Source organism: Styela clava, chromosome 6 (genome assembly GCF_964204865.1).
Source record: "Styela clava chromosome 6, kaStyClav1.hap1.2, whole genome shotgun sequence".
Classification (NCBI taxonomy): domain Eukaryota; kingdom Metazoa; phylum Chordata; class Ascidiacea; order Stolidobranchia; family Styelidae; genus Styela; species Styela clava.
Genome location: NC_135255.1, coordinates 3724465 through 3744669, shown reverse-complemented (window position 1 = coordinate 3744669; position 20205 = coordinate 3724465). Strand labels below are relative to the sequence as shown.

At 34.1% G+C, this 20205-nt stretch overlaps 2 protein-coding genes and 1 long non-coding RNA gene across 3 annotated transcripts; 2 read left to right on the top strand and 1 right to left on the bottom strand.

Annotated features, from left to right (window-relative positions):
• The first annotated feature begins 1413 nt into the window (after positions 1-1413).
• On the top strand, positions 1414-7866 carry LOC120331259 (archaemetzincin-2-like). Its single transcript, XM_039398330.2, has 9 exons — positions 1414-1832; positions 2285-2623; positions 3092-3205; positions 3275-3414; positions 3864-4017; positions 4563-4703; positions 5112-5187; positions 5430-5547; positions 6088-7866. Exons 1-9 carry the CDS (start codon positions 1704-1706, stop codon positions 6308-6310), a joined length of 1434 nt encoding a protein of 477 aa, XP_039254264.1. The 5' UTR covers positions 1414-1703; the 3' UTR covers positions 6311-7866.
• Positions 7214-9337, bottom strand: LOC120331533 (uncharacterized). Its single transcript, XR_005567978.2, has 4 exons — positions 9094-9337; positions 8704-8792; positions 7895-7955; positions 7214-7349 (listed from the first exon to the last, which is right to left on the bottom strand). It is a non-coding gene; the product is annotated as an uncharacterized LOC120331533 (long non-coding RNA).
• Positions 9338-12961: 3624 nt separating this feature from the next.
• On the top strand, positions 12962-19436 carry LOC120331886 (uncharacterized). Its single transcript, XM_039399054.2, has 4 exons — positions 12962-13221; positions 14221-14336; positions 14629-15034; positions 15927-19436. Exons 1-4 carry the CDS (start codon positions 12987-12989, stop codon positions 16700-16702), a joined length of 1533 nt encoding a protein of 510 aa, XP_039254988.2. The 5' UTR covers positions 12962-12986; the 3' UTR covers positions 16703-19436.
• The last annotated feature ends 769 nt before the right edge of the window (positions 19437-20205 follow it).

The following is a 20205-nucleotide window of genomic DNA, read 5'->3' as shown; positions in this document are numbered from 1 at the left end:
ATAAAGTTTGTGATATTTTTTCAATATTATTGGCATTTCCGAGTTTCATTTTGCGGTTTCCTTCTGCGTATATATAATTTTCTTTTATTGTTTCTCAATAATATTAGCACTTTCATATTTTATTTTACTATTTTATACCACACTTCCTTTTTAAAATAATATTTCACACTTTAGCAATCAAATTGGTGATACATTTGAAATATATTTTGTGTATTGTTTCTCAATATGTATGGCATTTCGAAATTTTGTTTTTCAATTACATGTAACGCTTAATAACTAGCCATATAGATATGCGGATTTTTGAGATATATTTTGCGCAAAGTTTATCAATATTATTTGAATGCAATAATTTTGACTTGGTATTGAAATCTTGACACTCACAACATAGCATCTGTTTAATCTATATGTTACACCATAGGGTTGGAATAGGCGAACATTTGTGATATGCTCTGTGTATTTCTCAGTTTCAAATATATATTACGTTTGAATCAATTTGTTTCGATTTGTCTACCTTCACGTTGCATTTTGAGTATTTTTTGACATGGAAGATTATTTCCTACACCAAACACAGTGCATCTCCCTTGCACAAAATACTGAACATTGAAAAAAAAATGCTATTTTTTGTGATAAATAATGCTAAATGGTTCGAATCCATCGGAAATGAAAGCGAGGTCATACGCTTTAAAATGCGTAATAAAATAAAAGCAACATCATTTATGTAGACATCCAGAGCGACATATAAGAGGGGTCCGGCTTAGTGCCGAAATAGGCTAAAACATTTGGTGGTCTGAATTAAGTGGACGAATTAAGCGGACAAAAATTTTATATCTGTCATCGAGAGGATTGTGTTGACTCTTTTTCTCCGTAGTTGTCAACGGCTCTCGCGCTCTCCAAGTACGTATTTAAAAACAATGATACGGACACAGGAACGACGTCCGCTTAAGTACTGCAATTATGGCAGGTCCGTTTAACTACCGTAATAGAGTTATATATATATATATATATATATATACAATTTGCAATTGAAAACGTCGAAGTGAGATAAATTGAAATGAATAGTTTATTCAAAATATTCCATGATTTATTTGCCGCTTTCCGGGGCAATTTCGGCATGGTCGCTTCAAACTGACCAGTTCATTGATGGTGTGTAAATTTTTCAAAACCATGAATAAAATATTTTTGATATAAATAGTTCCAACGGATAGAATTCGATACTAGGACTCGCGGTTTGTCCACCTTTCGCGGTGCTAAAAATATATATATTATATATATATATAACAAAAGACTCTAGACTTGAATAGACGAACATATGAAAACAAGCGTAGGAAAATAATCTCTCAACGCGAATAAATTAAAACAATAAGAAGACGCACTTACAACTCTGTATACATTTTGTTTTATTACAAATCGGATAGAATTTCAATTGACACAATGATGGTGCGCAAAATAGTCTAGGAGCCGATTCATATTTCATCAATTGTTTGTTGTACATCGTCAATGTGTCACTGTTATAGGGCAACCCACCGATATGTTTCTAGGAGAAAAATAATGTATTACCGAAGAATGTCACGGCGACACTACAGAAGTGTAGCAATTAAACACGCCATGATATTAGACCAGGTAAAAAACAATACAAAAAAGTCGAAGTGAGCAATTACATTTTTGTTGGAAGCAATATTTTTGTAAAAATTGAAGAAAGCAAAATGCCGACAAAAAGTATGACACTATCGCAAAGAAAAAGAGCTCTCATCGGAAGTTCTAACTTTGCAAGAGCAATGTACAGAGAACAATATTCTTCAGGAATCCGAAAATTGATGTCAATCTCATATAAGGTTTGATAAATAGTAGACTTTTATATTTTTATTTATACGGGTCAGTGTAGGTGACACACAAAAATGGCGGATACTCGAATGGTATGTATGTTCAGCTTTGCTTATATGTTATATACCTCATGTGGAATTATAATCTTCTTCTATTAGAATGAACTGATAGCAACATTTAAGTGTATAGTTGGCGTCCTATTCAGCATATCATTAAATTAGAATGTTAAATGTAATTCCAATTTAAGTACATTGTAATTCACAATGTAATAGTTTGACTTTGACCAAAATAGAAAATCCGGAAACTCATACATATTGCAAACGATATTTTATAGTTATATTTATGTAGACAATAACCGCCTATTTATATACTTGTACAAAGTGATGACATAGTACCCTAAATTGCAACTAATTTATCACAATAGGAGGCTTTAAATACGTTAGAGCTCTATTCTTGTTTTCAGACGCCGTCGTCAGCGTTTTTTAAGGAAATAACAAACAGCGATCCTTCAGATTGGTTATTGCATCACAAGGAAGAAGGTCAAACCTTCGAACAATACTTTAAATCGTGTTTGACTGGGGTCAATTTTAATTCCGGTGGATGCGAATCATTAAAAGAAAAAGATTGTAAAACAACAATCAGCATATTACCTCTTGGACCATTTCCCTCCTGCAATGAAACAAAATGTGACAATTCTGAAACTTATGGGGAAAATAACCAATCAAAGACGAATTCAACATATCCTAATTACTTGCTTTTCTGGCTGAAATCGTATTGTGAAACGTTTTTTCACACTGCAAAGGTTTGGAAACCTAACCTAACTTGATACCTAATGCAAATATGCTAAATTTCAATGTGAGATTGACATAATTTTTCTATATCATGTGTGATCTATAAGTAACAATGCTACCGACAATACCTTGAGTTTCCCATTTTTTTTTCTCATTTAATTTTTTTTTATTATATATATCATAAGCCCATCACAATGCATGCCTTTCGTGCAGTTCAAATATTGATCACACTTTTTTTAAAATAAGATGGTAAGTATCCGGAATGTAGTACAAATAATTATACAATTTTAATTGTGCTAATTATTGGAAGCTCTAAAATATATCGTCATAATTATCAAAAGCTAAAATATTATAAATATGCGTGTACTGTTTTTACAATTGATGTAAATGTAAATATAACGCAGTCAACTAGTAGTCGCAACGCCCTGCGTATCTGTGCACTTAAGCTATTTGCAGTTAACACCACCGTATATTATTAGGTGGAAATGTTGTCTCCGGTTACATTGAAGGAAGTGGCTTGTGATTATCGCGTCAATGAATTCACTGGACGATTTCAACTGAACGCTTCGCAGATATTAGATTACCTTCGACGCGTAAGTAATATATTCACCATCCTGGTAAAATTATTTAGGTTCTTTATACTATCATTCTTGTTTTCTTAGACAAAAACTCCTTGTCAACAATGTCTCGTAGCTGTAACTATGATTGATCTATTTCCGAAGCCATCGTGGAATTTCGTGTTCGGACTTGCTTCCACGATCAGAGGATCTGTAGGCGGAGTTGGCATATTCAGCTTCTGCAGGTAATCTACTGCCTACTTATATATAAGTTTATCACAGAAAAAATCTTTTACACCGCTAAAAAATGTAAATGGGCCCAGACAATGAATTTTAAATTTAAATGAAATTCCAGGGATGTTCATGTGACTCGCATTGGATAAAAATATTGCCATTCAATATCAGTTAATTCGTCAGAAATGGGCTCGCAATTTTAGATTAATTCTTTACATTTAGCATGTTGGGCATACTGAAGTCGTGCTGATTTTTCATAGAACAATTGAAGAGCTGTAGTAGGATAAACATTTCATAGGCAATTTGACTCATGCACCAATAACGTGTAATTAGGAGATCACCATCCCCAAATATATAGCGCAAATACATGGGTATGCTACTACAAACTATATGAACATTTTCCCGGTAAAACATTGTTAAAATATGATGGAATTGATAACGAGGAATTGTACTTATTTAGATATAATAACGATTTCTATGAAACATGGTCACTGCGTGAAGACGTTGTTCGCAAGTATCCAGACGGGTCGCTTGATTACTCAGCTTTATCAAATGAGCAAATGGAAAAGCAATTCCCGCGAATAAATGGGATCTTATTACTCAGGGCGTGCAAGGTTGTACAGCAACTTTTTTTTTTAAACCCGGTTTGCTTTAATATCAGCCTGCTAGGAAAAATAATAACGGATTATTTTCGTATATATGCTATTTTATATAGATTAATATGTAAAATTCATTAAAGGGTGGGCATGAACTGATCTATAAGATCACGCATAGACTCATGAATGCAAACGGCTTTACTTGTCGGTCGTGACACCGTGAATCTTTGATTGCCCATCATTTGGCGATAGGTTTGGGTAAGGTGCTAGAGTTGGCTGTATATGAATTATGTTAGCGATATATATAAATGCATATCACATTATCAACCCCACTCACATTTGACACATAGGTCAATTCTGCTTACTCAACGAAGAAATGTTTTCAACCGCATAATAACAAACAGTTATTTTGAAACCCGTAACAAGTTTTCTGCGTCGGTGTTGTGGTCTAAGTGCCATAAGCATAAAATAGATATAAACCAATTAAACAATAGTAGGGGTACGTCAGAGAATGAGTGCCAAAATGCTGAGTCTTCACCTTTTATAATCGTCCTTTTTCTCAGGTCATGACACATGAAGTTTGTCACATGTTTGGGTTGAAGCATTGTATTTATATGCAATGTCTTATGAATGGAACAAATCATTTACAAGAATCAGATCGTCGACCTCCACAACTTTGTCCAGTTTGTCTTAGAAAATTACAGGTATAGCTCATACAATTGCAAGATTTTAAGACGAAAGTTGTATTTCAAGTATTACAAAAATTTAAAACAAATATCGCCCGAAACTTGGATCGTTTACCACCCGAGCATTTTGTCCTCATTGGTATGCATATTGTAGATCCTACTGAACCCATTGTTTGTGCCAGAGGGCTGCGGTAAATGTTCAGATATCAAATTGCGATTCTTTACAATATTGTAAGTGTTTGTCATTATGTTTAATATCGGGCTTCTACATTTTACTGCCTAGATTGCATTTGGGTAAAAAGAATCGTTTTTTTGCATATTTTATTATTTCTGAAACGTTTACAAGAGAAAAGAACTCTTCTGAAAATATGATACACAAATATAGGAATGTTTTAAATCTCTTTTTTTTTAATATTATTTCTTCAGGCTGCTCTGAACTTCGACGTTCTTGAAAGATACAAAGCATTACTAAAATGGACATCTTCAATATACCGGAAAGACGGTCGGTACTTGAAGTTTAACATAATTTCAGTTTTAAAGAATAAATAAATATAGATAGTGTGTCTATACATTACACAAGTATGTTTTATATTACGTCACATCAGTTCAGCAAATTTTATATATAATATATATGACAAAGTGTCATTTACTTTTCTACTACACACACACATACATATAGTTTTGTTTCAAGTCCAAGTTTGAGATTTTTCATTCCATTCGTGTACTTCTTTCTTGTTTCAACAGTATCAGATACATACGATAAAAAACAACCAACGCACCGGCCATCAAGTACAAAACGAAAGGAACGAGCGTCCGCCAGTCCAAAAAAGATTAAGAGAAAGGGAAGTGCGTCTTCGCAAAGGTAGGTTTGTCGCAGTTATTTCGGAGAACAAATAAATTTTTCAAACTATTTTTGTGAGTCATGTAATAAAAATAATCTGGGATTCGTGATCAGAAAACGTTTAACCCCAATGCTGTACTTAATAGCGCACAAGCAAATTTGTCATTCCGAAATGAGACATGTGTTCTTTTTTGTTCCAAGGCCCAATGTAAAATTCTCTACAGACAAGGAAGTATTTTTACAAATTCAGACAATAATCAGAGTTTAGAATTTGAAGTTTATTATCAATTTATTAGAATTTCTTAAAAGTAAAGTTTGGGGTACTCCCGTAGCATATGTACCAGGTTAGTAGTGTTTGGCAAAAATTTTATTCCGATTTTTTTTATTTTAGTTTTATTACGAGTTCGGGACTGTCTGTGTTAGTCAAGTGAATACACCCCGTGCCCCTAGTAATCAGTCCCTGTACACAATTTGACATAAAGTAGGCGAACAAAATTAGTTACCTCCATATTGGTACCCATACTTCTGGAGCGCCAAGTTTGGAACTATTTTATTTTGCAGATCATTCAAAGCTCCATCTCGAGCGATTACAAAACACAGAACGACAGATTGTGTGGACTCGGTGTCAGACATGGTGTCGCAGATCCCTTGCCCACCTCTAAAAGAGTTCGGGAATTACAAACTATGGTTACGTGAAGTGATCGAATTTATACTATCAAATGGAAAGCCAACCTTTCTCTCTTGTCACGAGGACGAGACGCCGCAAATTGTTGATTTAGTTTGATATTGATTGGCAATGTAAGCCACTAAAAGAATATAATCAGCAATGACAGTAGCAATATATATTACAAGTAATACTAATTGTGACTTATTCGCCAATACCGGAAGAAATGTCAATTATTCAATCTTTCTGCATTTTTGAATATTCCAGATTGATAAACATCCCCCTCTGTCTAGTGTTTGAGATCTCAGGTAAAAAATCTGTTTAGTCAAGTGATTGACCTAAGCTCACATCAAATTGCATGTAACAATTTGGATATATCAAAATGATATTTTTGGTAGTTGTCTTTGAGCTCAGTGTCTGCTCATACAAACCTCCTTTGAAGTAAAGTGGTGAACAAACACCATAAAAATGACTCCACCTCATCTATAATATGTTCATATGGAAGATATAGAAAGTATATATGTCTGATATTGTATTCATCAGACCTATATATCTTATTTATAATTCTGTGAAGAGTAGCTCTGATAATTCTGGTAATAATTCTCAGGTTTACACATTAATTTATTCAGGTGCCATTACATTTGAACCCACGACAATTGCATCTGCATACTATTGCAGCTATTGAATTTTTTTTGTTTCACGGATATTTGAACCCATACTAACCCTAACCCATGGGTTTTAGCACCCGCATATATGTTGAACCCGTGGATATACACATGGGTTCAAATGTACGTGGGTTCAAATGTACGGTCATCATTTATTCATTTACTATGTTCCTTATTCTCAAAACAGCTGAGAAATCGCCCCTTTCGTCGTTTGTCTACTTTTTTCCCGCATAGTAGGAAATAAATGCAATTTTTCGTAGTCAATTTTATATGTATTTATTATTCAATGCTAGAAAATATATATTTATACTGAATATAACACAAATTAGAATTCCTACAATGATTTCACAGACGCTCTTCGGAACTCAGTTCGACTTATTTTTATGAAACTTCAGTTGATAAATTGGCTATAACGTTTCTTCGATAAAATCTGATGATTGATCTTTGCTCACTCCAACAGTCTCAGAAAGCAGTGAATTGAATAGTCACATCATCTATTAATATAAGTGAAGTTACTGTAATAATTAGAATTTTTTGTGGAAATAATATAAAAACGGGAGATTACGCGCTCTTTTGTATATCATTAACCACGTGAGCAGCTCACGAATATGCTTATATATTTTGGAAGACGAAATGATTTCTAGAAAATCTATCTGTTTTTATTTTTTTTTTAATATGTTCACTGCGTTGGGTTCAAATTCAATTAGATGCCATAATTAGGGGTGAATCTTCATTAATTCAAATCAACGATATAATTCTTTATAGCATTACTAGGCAATCTAGTGGTCGCTCTTAACAGATGCTGGAAGATCACCTTCTATTTGAGTACGCGTGACCTTGATTTGGGAAAATTTCCTTATGGAAAAAATAAATTTTATATTGCGTGACATTAAGTTTATACATCTTTAAATACTTAATTTGTGAATAAGAGTTTAAACAAAATTGGTTTCAGTTGTTCCATGCCAAAAGGTTGCCGTAAACATGATTGCATGTCGTTAGAAAGTTATAAGGAGTCATATGCAATAACCAATACGTTTACCTTGCAAAATCAGGGGACTGATTCTTGGTCACTCTTTCGTTTGGCACGTTATATTGAATTCCTGTAACGCAAAACAAAACGTGAAATACAAACAAATTGTAGGATCATTTGAAAACTTAGTTTAGAATATTTTCTCGGCAAAGTGGAATCTCGCTTGAGGGGATAAAGCATTGACTGAATTATTTCAAACACGCGTAACAAAAAGCAGTCGTCTTCACAGTGTGCCGTATTTGTCGCTTAGTCATGTAAACTAGACACAGTTCTTTTCAAATGTCGTCAATAATAATTTCCTTTTAATATGATGAGATTAGGATTCGTCGACAAACAAACCGCATCCGCGTGAATTTATATGGGATAAAGATAGTTATTATTTAATCACTCATTCAAGATGACACGACTAAAACCCAAATTTTCATTTCATCTGTTTTATACGTTGGATATGTTAGATTTGAAGATCGTTTCCAGCGTTTTACCAGTTCAATTCATAAGATTTATAAGTTGATGAGTAACATAAATTTTAAGAATTGAACTACGAAAACGATGATACAGTTGTGAATGACCAAGAATGTACTTAGTATGGAAACGTTTTTCAAGCAGCTTTTTCATTTCTTTTTTTATAGCTCATCGAGTGGATAAAGATTGTTCAGAAATTGTTTAATAATTATGTTTGAAGTCAGGTGATTAAAACTAAAAAGCAATCTAGGCTCTTAGAAGCATGAATCCGCATATTCGTAACTGGTCGAGTATTAGCCCGTGATGGAGAGGGCATATTGGACATTTAAATTACGTGAAATAAGGGTACGACTTACCTTTTCTCATGTCTGTTCCATCACTATTTACCTTACCATTACATTTCTTTTCTGATAGTTTTTTCTTTCGCTAGTGGAAAAAAAATATTCTGTAATGAAAAATTGAATACAAAAGTCAAATTTTGCTATTCAAATTGGAACGAAAAAGAATAATGTTATCCTGCACTCCACTAGATAAATGATTTTGATCAATCATTTATAATGTGGTACAGCGAAAGATTCTGGGCCTTCAGTCATGAAAAGTTACCCCATAGTACAAATAATAAATGTATATTATTCTATAGTAGACGAATAATGGAAAGCATAGAAATTCCTCAATTACTATTATTTAATAGTATTACCTATTCAATAGCCTATTCTATATTACCACAAATGTTTCATCACACTCACCTATTCGGGACGAAACGTTGTTTGTTTTGCCATCCAATGGTTGATATCATAAGCATTAGGTTACACGTATTAGTTTAAAATCACCATTCGTCTTACAGCTTCTTCGTTTATAATGCAATGACATTACTAAATAGCTCATAAAATATTTTATATCACTCTTTTTGACACTCTCCGATACTGTATTGCCTGCCTTTTTTCACAAAATGAAAAAATATGATAATATTGGCATATTAACAGTTTACACCTGTACAACATAACCAGATTATTACGCAGGCTTGCGTTCCCATGTATCTATGTACAAATTAAAACGAATTTATCTTGTACATTTTATTGTAAAACAGACAGGAAAATGAATCACGAATAAGAGGCGGAAACACCGCAATTGAAACATGGGATGAGAATTAGGACGAACAATGATATCGAGAAGTGTTATAACATAAATGAATGCAATATTGGTATTTAATACAAAGTACAATTGTTGTTGATTTTTTTGTATGGCAGTGTTATTCAACCAAGCATAAAGTATACGTAAACGTAGCTATTAAAGGGTTTTTATTTTTTAAATGTTCAAGCATAAACAAACATAGTCGATTGAGATTATCCCGAGTAAATGGGATTTTTTAATAGTGTAAATATGAAAATAATTATATTGTGAAATGGAAGGCAAGATATTATCGTATGATACAACATATATTGACCGCGCAGGCCAAAATACAGCATAAAATCTTGGTCCATGCTAATTTTTACCAGCATTTGAACTACGTTTGAGATATTTTCAACATGTAGGTAATAGTGGTCCGCACTAAATTCTTCCAAGAGCCATCTTGCCAATGCGTGATATATTCTTATTATTGTTCTTCGTGAGTGAACTCTGTAAAATAAGGGACAGTCAATTAATTCGATGCCAGATTTGTATTATGCTATTCTAATCGCATAAGTATTCATAATACTTTGCATAATAGAAATAATACTTTGATTTAACTTTGTTGTTTGTATGTAAAGTAAACTGCAGAGTAACATAAATTGGATCGAAAAATACGCGGACTTCTTTTGCTTTACCGCATTACTATTGTTTGGCCCGCCTTTCACCAATGAGATCAATCCATTTTCTTTGTCAGAACAAATACGAAATACTCTTGTATACTATCGTGAGAAACCATGTGCAGGTATGAATTTGACATTTCCAAATTTTGGAAATTTAATTGTTCAAGATGGCAATTCTCAACTAACAAATCTCTTTACGATATATATATATTTTTGAAATGTAAGTTAATTAAAGCATTTGTATGCTTAATTTTCCGGTAGATTCTCTTTCCTAATTTACGTCGCATTTTCTCTGCGTCGAAAGTTTTTCGTTTTTTGGAATGGATGAAACTTGAGGTCATAATCCAGGAGTTGGACAAGCTATGCTTTAACTGCCCGTTATAACTGTTGCAAATTTTCGGCATAAACCGATGTGATGTTTTCTCATTTTTACCAAATTTTAGCGGCAAAAAATAAACGCTGTTGTTATGTACCCATTAAGTATATATACATCCAATAAAGGGATTAGTTGAACGGAGAATTGGTAACATGAATTTGCCTGGTGATACCTGACTGTAGTAAGTGTTTTTGAAATGTTAATTGCCCTTCTGCGCGTGCTGCAACTCTGAAACAAAAGATCCCAACGAGAACGATTACACTATTAGAAAAAGAATATTTCCCACGCAATGCGCTTTCATAATAAATTACAGAAAGAAAGAAGATCGGTATACTTGTAAATTATTACACAATATTTAGATATTTACAAAAAAAAAATCATATCGCTGCAATACGGCACCGTATTCCTTTAATAACCGTAGCACGCTAGTCACTTTTTCCTTATTTTCAAAATTGTTTCAATAAATTCAAAAAGTGGTTGTCATGGTTGGCCTACCACGATCAATTTGATCTTAATTCAAGTGTACTTATTACGACTAAAAATGTTTCCATCTGGCAACACTTATTCTAACGATCCGTTAACCCCATCCTCCCGAGCTGAGTAAAATCCTTGTGTAAAAAGTATATTGGATTTATGAGGTGGGTTCAGTGGTAGTTTATGTAGTAACTATAAAGTGATATAAAATAAATTTGACGTAGATAGTTTGATATATGATGTAAGTGCGACAGAGTGTTTGCGTTAACATCAATATACCATGAGAGCATTCCACGAATAGAGATGAAGATTCGCAAAGTATTTCCTATTTGCATATAATGTTCAAATGCCGCACACTGTCGCTTTCCTATATATATGCTATTTCAATTTTCATAAATAATCAACAACTAAATGCTGTGAGAAAGGGTAGCTTTGATTACATAAAAAAATTATGAATGCTCAAAAGTCAATTAGAGGTTGTTCAAATTGTATCCCGTTTTTACAATATAAATGAATATTCATTACTTTTCGAAATAAAAAAAAGTACTACAGTCAACAATAAATAAAAATAAATGAATTTGCTGCGACTAATTTCATCAACTGCAATTATATATTAACTTGGAATAAAGTTTCTAAGCTACATATCACATGTAACATTTCATATTTAGGGGACAAATAAGCGAAAGACAATTTTCCTGCGTTCTTGAGTAGCACTGAATGAATATTAAATTATCAAAAGCGAGTATATAAAATTGCGAACAAAACAAAAGCATATTGCCCGTAGCTTTGAAATATAGTAAACGATGAGCATTGTAATAAACATAGCTTGGGTTAAATTACAAGTTGCTATTCTATCTTGCACCGAATTTCACATTGAAGTCTGTCGCCAAGTCAGAGAGGCGATGAGTGTACTTGGAGATCATTCGAGAGCCTCCTGTACTCAACTCATGAAAAGAACTTCATTTAAATCCGTTAATTGTGGGCAGAATTGTCGACAGAAAGGCGCTTGTAAGTAAATATTGGTAACGGCACTGTAGCTTACGTTAAGAAAGTGTTTAGCATTTGTTGTTGTATGTATAACTCATACGTCAAGTAGGATGAAATGATAAGAAATGTGTTTGGGCACTAATTGTGGTCTATGATGTAATTTATAACTGCAAAAGCTAAACATGCCGGTACAATGTCCTATCATTGCAGCTGAACCTTTTATGATGATTGTCCGTACTGCTTGTTATGTATGGTAGATGTAATGATACGCATTCTATAATACTACTGCATAGTCGTATGAGAAATAGCAATTTTTTATAATTCATGAGGAGTTTGTTGTCCGAGAAGCTCTCAAAAAGCGGACACGTATGTGCCGTTTGAAAAATGGATGGTACGAAGTTAGGGTTAAAGCGTTTTAACCAGGCTATCTTTTAGTTAGGACACTGTAGTAATATTTTTCCGCGAAAACCGTACGTGAAAACAGTTGATTTGATGCACAGTGGTTGCAGCCTGATTGATTTCGATATTTTCAAAGTTAAAATAGGTATAAAACATTGGGCAAATGGTTCGAGCTAAAATTGAATGTCCGTGGCAAAATTGGTAATTAAACACACTAATCCTGTTTGATAGACCTCGTATGAATATTCATATCAATAGTCTTTGGTTTTCATTAGAATAAACTTTATTTGAGTACGTGTATGAAGCTGTAATATCACTATCGGCCCGCGTTGGGTATGTGGAATGGGAAATGATTATTTAAAACGAAACATCACAAGAGAGTGTGGTTACTTTTACGGAGAAGATCTACCAAGTAATTTCCAAAGAGTGATTTTGTATTGCAGGAAGACAAATATATTTAATTAGACTCTTACAAGATGCAGGACATGAGATGTAACTGAGTTCATGATTCCTAAGTGCTAGTGTTCGTTTGAAATTATATTGAAAAATGAGTTACTAATTTTCCTAATTCAAACTTCATCTTTTAGCCTATATGTATATAATTATGTAAATCATGTGTGTGAATGTGGAGTCGGCCCTCGAAACCACAAGAAAATATATACGCGGTGAACCACAGCACCTCGTGCCAAATTCTAACAATAGAAAAGCAATGCGACAACGGCAGCTGGGTCTCCTAAGAAATGCGTATTCTGCTGATCTTGTCAGCCGAGAAGTAAGAGCGGCAAGAAGAAAAGCAATAACTGAAAACAAGGCATCTGTAGCACCCCGTAGTGCTTTGTATAGAAGAGGTATGTGTTGAAGTTGCAAGGTTTCCAGTCACGCACTTTTCTCGTGGTATGGCGAGATTATGTTTTATTTATGTAAAATCCACTGTGATGTATAATATTAATTTGGAGCTTATTTTATATATTCCATACGATTCTGAATAGATGGAAAATATTATAAATAATTTGATATATTTCAAATTTGTCCACTATGGAAATGTTGGTTATGTCCAGTGGTGGGATTCAGCCGGTTCGCACCGGTTCTATAGAACGGTCTCGCGGAATTTTATGAGATCAGCGAACCGGTTAGCATTACTAAAAAAAACATATAACAGAACCGGCCGAAAAATATGACTTCTGTGATGGAACCGGCTGACAAAAAATAAGAATTCCACCACTGGTTATGTCATAAATGCTTTGTTTTGTATGGGTCTGATTTTTTATTCTCCTTGTCAAAAACATGTTTGTTGCCATTTAAACATACTGTATAATATGTTTGTATCATGCCTATAAGTCTTCACTTCATATCAATAACATAAAGCGGACATATATGTTCTCTGTCACTGAAAAAGAGATGTTCACATAACTTCATAACAGCTTGTGTTGTACAAGAAGAAAAAATTTCTTTGTAATATTGACTGATAGTCGTCTTTTTCACCGAGTATATAATTAACACTTATATATTGTAATAAATAAATACGCTCTCTCGGGGTTATTATGGTCTTATACAAATAATTTTTTTATTGCCTGTCATTTTTTCACACTGTGGAAATTTCATTGGAAAAGCAAACCCCCTTTTTTATACCAATAACTAATTCTATGTCAAAATATTTTGCGTTAACTATCATGGGTTAATATGTAATTCAAGAAAACTTCTATGCGCGAAGCCCTAATTTCGCCATATACGTACATTGCGATACAAATCAGCTGTTCGCCAATGATATTTGCGCATTGAGGCTTCCAATAAGTAAAAAGTATCTGTCAGTTAAACTTCAGAGTTGACACCTGTTTTCATGTACACAGAAAACAGGTATCCACTAGATAAACGAGGACCAAGCGTATTGTCTCGAGAGAAATTTAAAATGTTGCAACAAATTCGAAATGACAACGCGGCAAATACAACAAATATAATTAAACAGGTAATAAATAAAATTCAATAATCTTGCAGGCAAATGTGCTCACAGAGTGAGGAATGTTCATATTATAATAATAATAATACTCGCTGATCCCGTTGCTATACGGGAATTGACGGGATTGAAATGTTATAATTTGCTTCTAGGAATATTGAAAAAGTCTTTCACTTGTTTGATGGTAAAGATTCAATTGGAATCGGTGTTCCAAACAAACTGAAAACACTCAGTATCACATTGAATGCTGTTACCTTTGATCATTCAACATTATTTTATAATGTATTAAATGTTACTATGTCAGGGAGATACTCGAGCTTCATCTGCGCCAGCTCAGGGAAACACGCAGCAAGTTGGTCATACGCAAACTCAAAAAGAGCAAAAGACTGACTCGACCAACCACCCTGAATCAACTAAAGTCAACATACCTAGTGCATCTGGAACTATACCTTCAAATAATAACCATAAAGAAATAATGAAAGAAATTCGCGAAAGATCGAAGTACTTACCAGCATTGATGAGCGAATTCAAACGCATTCATCTCAACTTTGGACTGAATTTCAATCAATCTGTCGATTCTCAAGAACAAACTCGTATACCAGGAACAAATCAGATGGATCAAAACACTGCTGGACAACTCGCGAATGTAACATGTGCGACTATACTGTCTGCCATAAAGTCGGCAAGAGAGAAGGGTCAAGTAAAAAGAGGTGAATAATGAATAAATATTTTGCGGATGAAGTAGTTGGAATTTCCACCAAAGTTTCGTGTCCTAATAACGTCTCATAGTCAAACATATAAGTATACATCTAAGTATTTTAATGTGTACTCTTCATAAAATAAAAGATATAAAAAAAACAAAAGAACAACGCTTAGGTATATGAAGAAAAAGGTACTCCCGTAGTGTGTGTACCGGGTTAGGGTTAGGCCATAATTTTATTCCGATTTTCCTTATTTTAGTTCTATTACGAGTTCGGAAACTGTCTGTCTTAATCAAGTCAATATACAGCACTTATGTAGTATGTGCAACAAGATGGCGGACACCGGAACGTAGTATGTGTATCAGGTTAGGGGTAGACCCTTATTTCAGGTACAAATACTAAGTGAGTCACTTGGCTAGTACCCGAACTCGTAATAAAACTAAATTAAGGAAAATTGGAATAAAATTATGGCCTAACCACAACCTGATAAACATACTATGTTCAGGTGTTCACCATCTTGGTGCACATATTGCGGGAGCGCCGAATATACCCATAGTCAGTCCTTTTACACAACTGGATACAAAGTAGTCGAACAAAGTTTACCTCCATATTGCTACACACGCTTCTGGACCGGCCAAAAAGACAACGTTAAATATGCTTGAACTCGTAAGCTCACATTGAGTGAATTGTACCAAATGGCATATGAAAGAGTTCCCCTAACAATAAAAACCTGCAACATTTTGTGTCCAATAAGAAATAGAAATTTTCATATTCTATTATTACGATAATGGAAAACGACCAATGTTCTCGTAGGTAAGAGGTAGCCATCCACTTTCATTTTTTCAATCTTTTTACATATATGCGTACAATAGTATCAAACAATTTCAATTCGACTTTTTAGCTGCTTCTGCGCAAAAAGTAAATAATCCTACTTTTGCTGATCACAAGCTCCCTAAGAAGCCAAATAGTAGCATACCGGCGTTCAGAAACATCAGCAGACACACTACAACCTCAACAGGAACAAAAGTGGGTCCTGGAGCCGTGGCGGTTTATAATCACATACCTGCTCCCCCATCTAAAGACTACAGAGTACATTGGAACCGGAGACCTTCGACGGATAGCGTTTTAATTCGGTGTATAAAAAACAATGACTCCAGTAGTGAAAATGTCAATGAGCGCATACAGAGTAGATGTAGAAGCAAAACTGTGCCAGCATGGAGAGGTAGAGTAAGATGCATAGGTACCATAAAACGAGACGGGGATTCTGTCAGTTTAACTAGTCCTTGTGAAAACCCAGACAAATATTTGTTATGTTCCCAAATAAATTTAACCCGTTCCAAACTCGCTTCTGCACATCGTTCTACTCCTGTAACGGGTACGACGCAGGCACTTGTTAAATTGTCCAAAGATGCGAAAAATAACATTGATAAATTGTCGTCGATTAATGGCTACGAACTTACACGACCGGATGGTACAATCGTTAAAGAATCAAGACCCTCTCGAAAAGGCCGAAAATTACGCCGAAGCGTCAGGTTTAGCGACGAAAAAGACAAAATATTTGAATATAGATGTGAAGATCCCGTCGGACCTAAAAATACCAACTGTGTTGACGCGGTCATAAATTGTAAGAATACAATGGAACTTCGGGGACTTCTGGATACAACTTTTAATAGTTAAATATAACAAAATGTCTAATCAATCAAAACGAGCCGTCATTATTAATCATATTTACTGCCGCTAGTTGCCACGTCGGAGCAATAAACTCTTTGAGAATCAATTTAGTTTTGCGCAACCGCAAGGTGACAATCGCGAGCAAGATATTAGGGGCATAAATTTTCCCGCCAAAATTCAGAAATGGGCAGAATAATTAATGTGTACACGGCTAGCTTTAGAAAGAATGGTGATTCTCTAAAGTAAACCCATAAGATTAAAATATTTTATTTTACTTTTTGCGGTAATATTTTTCGAGTAATTATAAGTTAATAATAATATAGACATAAATATTTATTCTTTCATATATAATCGTGAACTTATTTTGATGATGATATCATTTTCTTTGTTGATCCTGGCCACAAGCTCGTATTAGTGGTTTGTTTCATGAATGTATCTTATTCTGCTTAATTAATATACAAAATATTAATGACATTTACTATTTTCATGAATGTGACGTTAGGATTGCACGAGTTTATTATTATCTTTGTAAAAAATTATTCACTTTTGTGCTTTATAAAAGTAATATTTATATCAAGAATAATTTTGATAGTAAACTATTACATTATATAATTTTATTCAGCATATGGTATTTATGAATGGTCCACGTCTTGGATTAAGTTCTGTTCTCGTATTGATCACGCCTAAATAAAACTTGATGGATAGTAATTTTCAATATATTACCATTCAAAAATGAATCAATTTCGATGTAATTTAATAGCGTAACAGTGACCCTAATTTTGCAAAGTCGTCTTATGATGACTATCGTAAAAACTAATAATGAATCTAAAGATAACCTATACCCCCACTGGATAGGCAATACCGAAGCGTTTAGATTCTAGTTGCCTACACCTAATTGATCTCTGACTATGAAGTATTTTCATAACAACCTTTACACCAGCGGTTCCCAAAGGATGTGCCGCGAAAACTAACAAAATTGTGTTAAACATAACTAAAATATGATTGAATTGTATTTCACATATTGTATTTATTATAAATGTTTCATTGTGTTAATGTTGTGTAAATGAATTCTTTTCTGCTTATTTTCTGTTACGTGATGTCTACCTCTATTGTTACGTAACAATAGAGGTAGACACTACCAACGCCTTTATATACTACTTGCCGCAATTTCGCGAGCTGCAGTTTATTTATCTGTTGAACCGAGTTTAGCAAACAGTGTGTGATTTTTCAGCATTTCAAAGGAAAAGCAGGCGGAGATGAGAAAGAAGCGTTAACCTTTTGCCTTTATTCCTTAGGCCTAGGCCTACATGTTCACAAACAAAGGTATAAAGTACACATTAACGATCACAAAATTGAGTTTTATTAAAAAGCAGCATTTTTTCTTCTAAGTGCGCGGTGAGTTTTTTTTTCTAATAATTCAACGACGCACGAACACAGATTTTTGGAACCGCTTTTGGGAACCGCTGCTTTACACAGATTTTTGCTTGAAAGTCTTTACAAAAAACCTTGCACTTGATTGGTAATAGAGATCTTGTGTAGCTGACATAAAAAGCAAACACCTCGTTCACGGGAAATCCTTATGCATATCCGGAGGATGTCATTTAAATGGCGATTGAGAACACATATTCAGCCCTATTTCGACTAGTCTAGAGCCCCTTCGGAAAAGTCGTGAAAACGCGACATTTAAAAAAATTGCCACGCTGTTACAACTAAACAACGACAACTGATCAGTATTTATGATAAGCGTGTGCAAATGTCTGGCGTCAAAATAATTTCCAATATAATTAAATTGTTAAGGACAATTATCGAAATTGTTGACATCATAATCTTGTATAAAATAGACTTCGAAACTAAAATTACATTGCCACGATTTTCGATATCCTTTCAACTTAGCCTACTTATTCGTAATTCTGAACGTTTTATGGCAAAGTTGCGTTTGTCTCGTGCCTGGGGCAAACATTAGGTCTATTCTACATATTGAGGTGGAGGGTTGAACGATGCAAATACCTATAAATTTAAAAGATAACCAACCGCAGTTGTACCAATACGACGAATATGCAAATAGCAATATGCTTGGGTAAGTAAAGTTTATATAAGGAATCGAAGATAAAATCTTGCTTACTGGAAAAATATTTACCTCGAAACCGCTTATGTCAAAGTAAATTGTACTGAGGACATATATTAAATACCCTCATTGTCTGCCAACGTATTTTTATGCTTATTGGACATGAAGGATCGTTTTGTTGCTGTTTTGAAGTAATTGTTGTTGTTGAAGAGAAATCGCTTTTCTCCGTAACTAATGGACCAACCACTACAATATTTTCAGTATTCAAAAACGGTTGAATCCGCGATAAGGCCGCTCTTATTAAAATTCCCCCTGAGTCCGATAGTTGTGGATAGTCCTATAAATATTGTTTGTTTTATTTTAGTTTATGCGCGAACAGGTTATTCTGTAATGCTAGACCTCCTCAGTCACACAGATTTTTCAGCAAGCTCGGTTCTCAGCTAAGATTACCGTACCGGTACCGATTAGCAACCATGCGATCAACTGCAGTCAGCGTATACTCCATAATATCAGACAATAAAAGTGTTTATTTGCTGTGTGTCAACATATTCTTCTTTCTCAGTTTTTACAACATGTTACTTGCGTGCATCGATAACAATATCTTTCAAAATAAGCTCCTGTATTCATATCAATATAGCCGTTGACAACCGTTGAACGTTTGACCCAGACAATGGTGATATATTACGTCATAGTTAAGTGTTATTTAGATTGGATTATTACTGTAAATAAAAACAGTAAGTTCAGTGTAATAATGTAATGTAGGAAATTGTACTGTAATGTATTGGTGTACTTTTTTAAACGAACCGTGAAATTACATCTACATTTCATATTTTAATATGAGCTTGTTTTTGTCCCAAGCGATATAGGGACAAAATATGCTAGCAGTTTCTTATATTACCTCTGAATCAAATTTTGAAGTAAAATCCCAATAAAAATAATGCTACAAATCATCATACACGGCATACAGTGTTTTCATAGCATTGCACGATTACGGTATTATCCCATTAACATAGTTATACTTGCAAAATGCAGCTACCGATGATGGCTCGTGCTTGAACCATGTCATTTTGCTATAGATATCAGTTGACCTTATTTTCGGACTGATTTGTGTGTTTAACTTATATCAGATACAGAACCCTTTTCGCTACCGATTTTGCGCTTTTACAACTCCAGTCAGACGCGATTTAATTTAATTACATTTGTCCTGAATGACCTTGAACAAACGGTGCCGTATGAAGGTCACGACGTCTCTCATTGATAGATACGGCCTGTTAACAATGAATAAAGTGCTTTTCAAAAAGAGAAATAAGATATAAATCTCTTTTTCGTCTACGAAAGGAGTTTATTTCGACTATAGTTCTTTTTACACCAGCAATGCTATCCCACGGGGGCTTCCAACGACTATTTTTACATTTCGACGTTCATATTTATATATATACCCATA

Coding starts and splice junctions, on each gene's coding strand:
- LOC120331259 (XM_039398330.2), top strand. CDS start 1,704: ATGCCGACAAAAAGTATGACACTATCGCAAAGAAAAAGAGCTCTCATC. Junction 2,624..3,091: donor CGTTTTTTCACACTGCAAAG/GTTTGGAAACCT, acceptor GTATATTATTAG/GTGGAAATGTTGTCTCCGGT. Junction 5,548..6,087: donor GGAAGTGCGTCTTCGCAAAG/GTAGGTTTGTCG, acceptor TTTATTTTGCAG/ATCATTCAAAGCTCCATCTC.
- LOC120331886 (XM_039399054.2), top strand. CDS start 12,987: ATGTGTGTGAATGTGGAGTCGGCCCTCGAAACCACAAGAAAATATATA. Junction 13,222..14,220: donor TAGTGCTTTGTATAGAAGAG/GTATGTGTTGAA, acceptor TCATGTACACAG/AAAACAGGTATCCACTAGAT. Junction 14,337..14,628: donor CAACAAATATAATTAAACAG/GTAATAAATAAA, acceptor TTACTATGTCAG/GGAGATACTCGAGCTTCATC.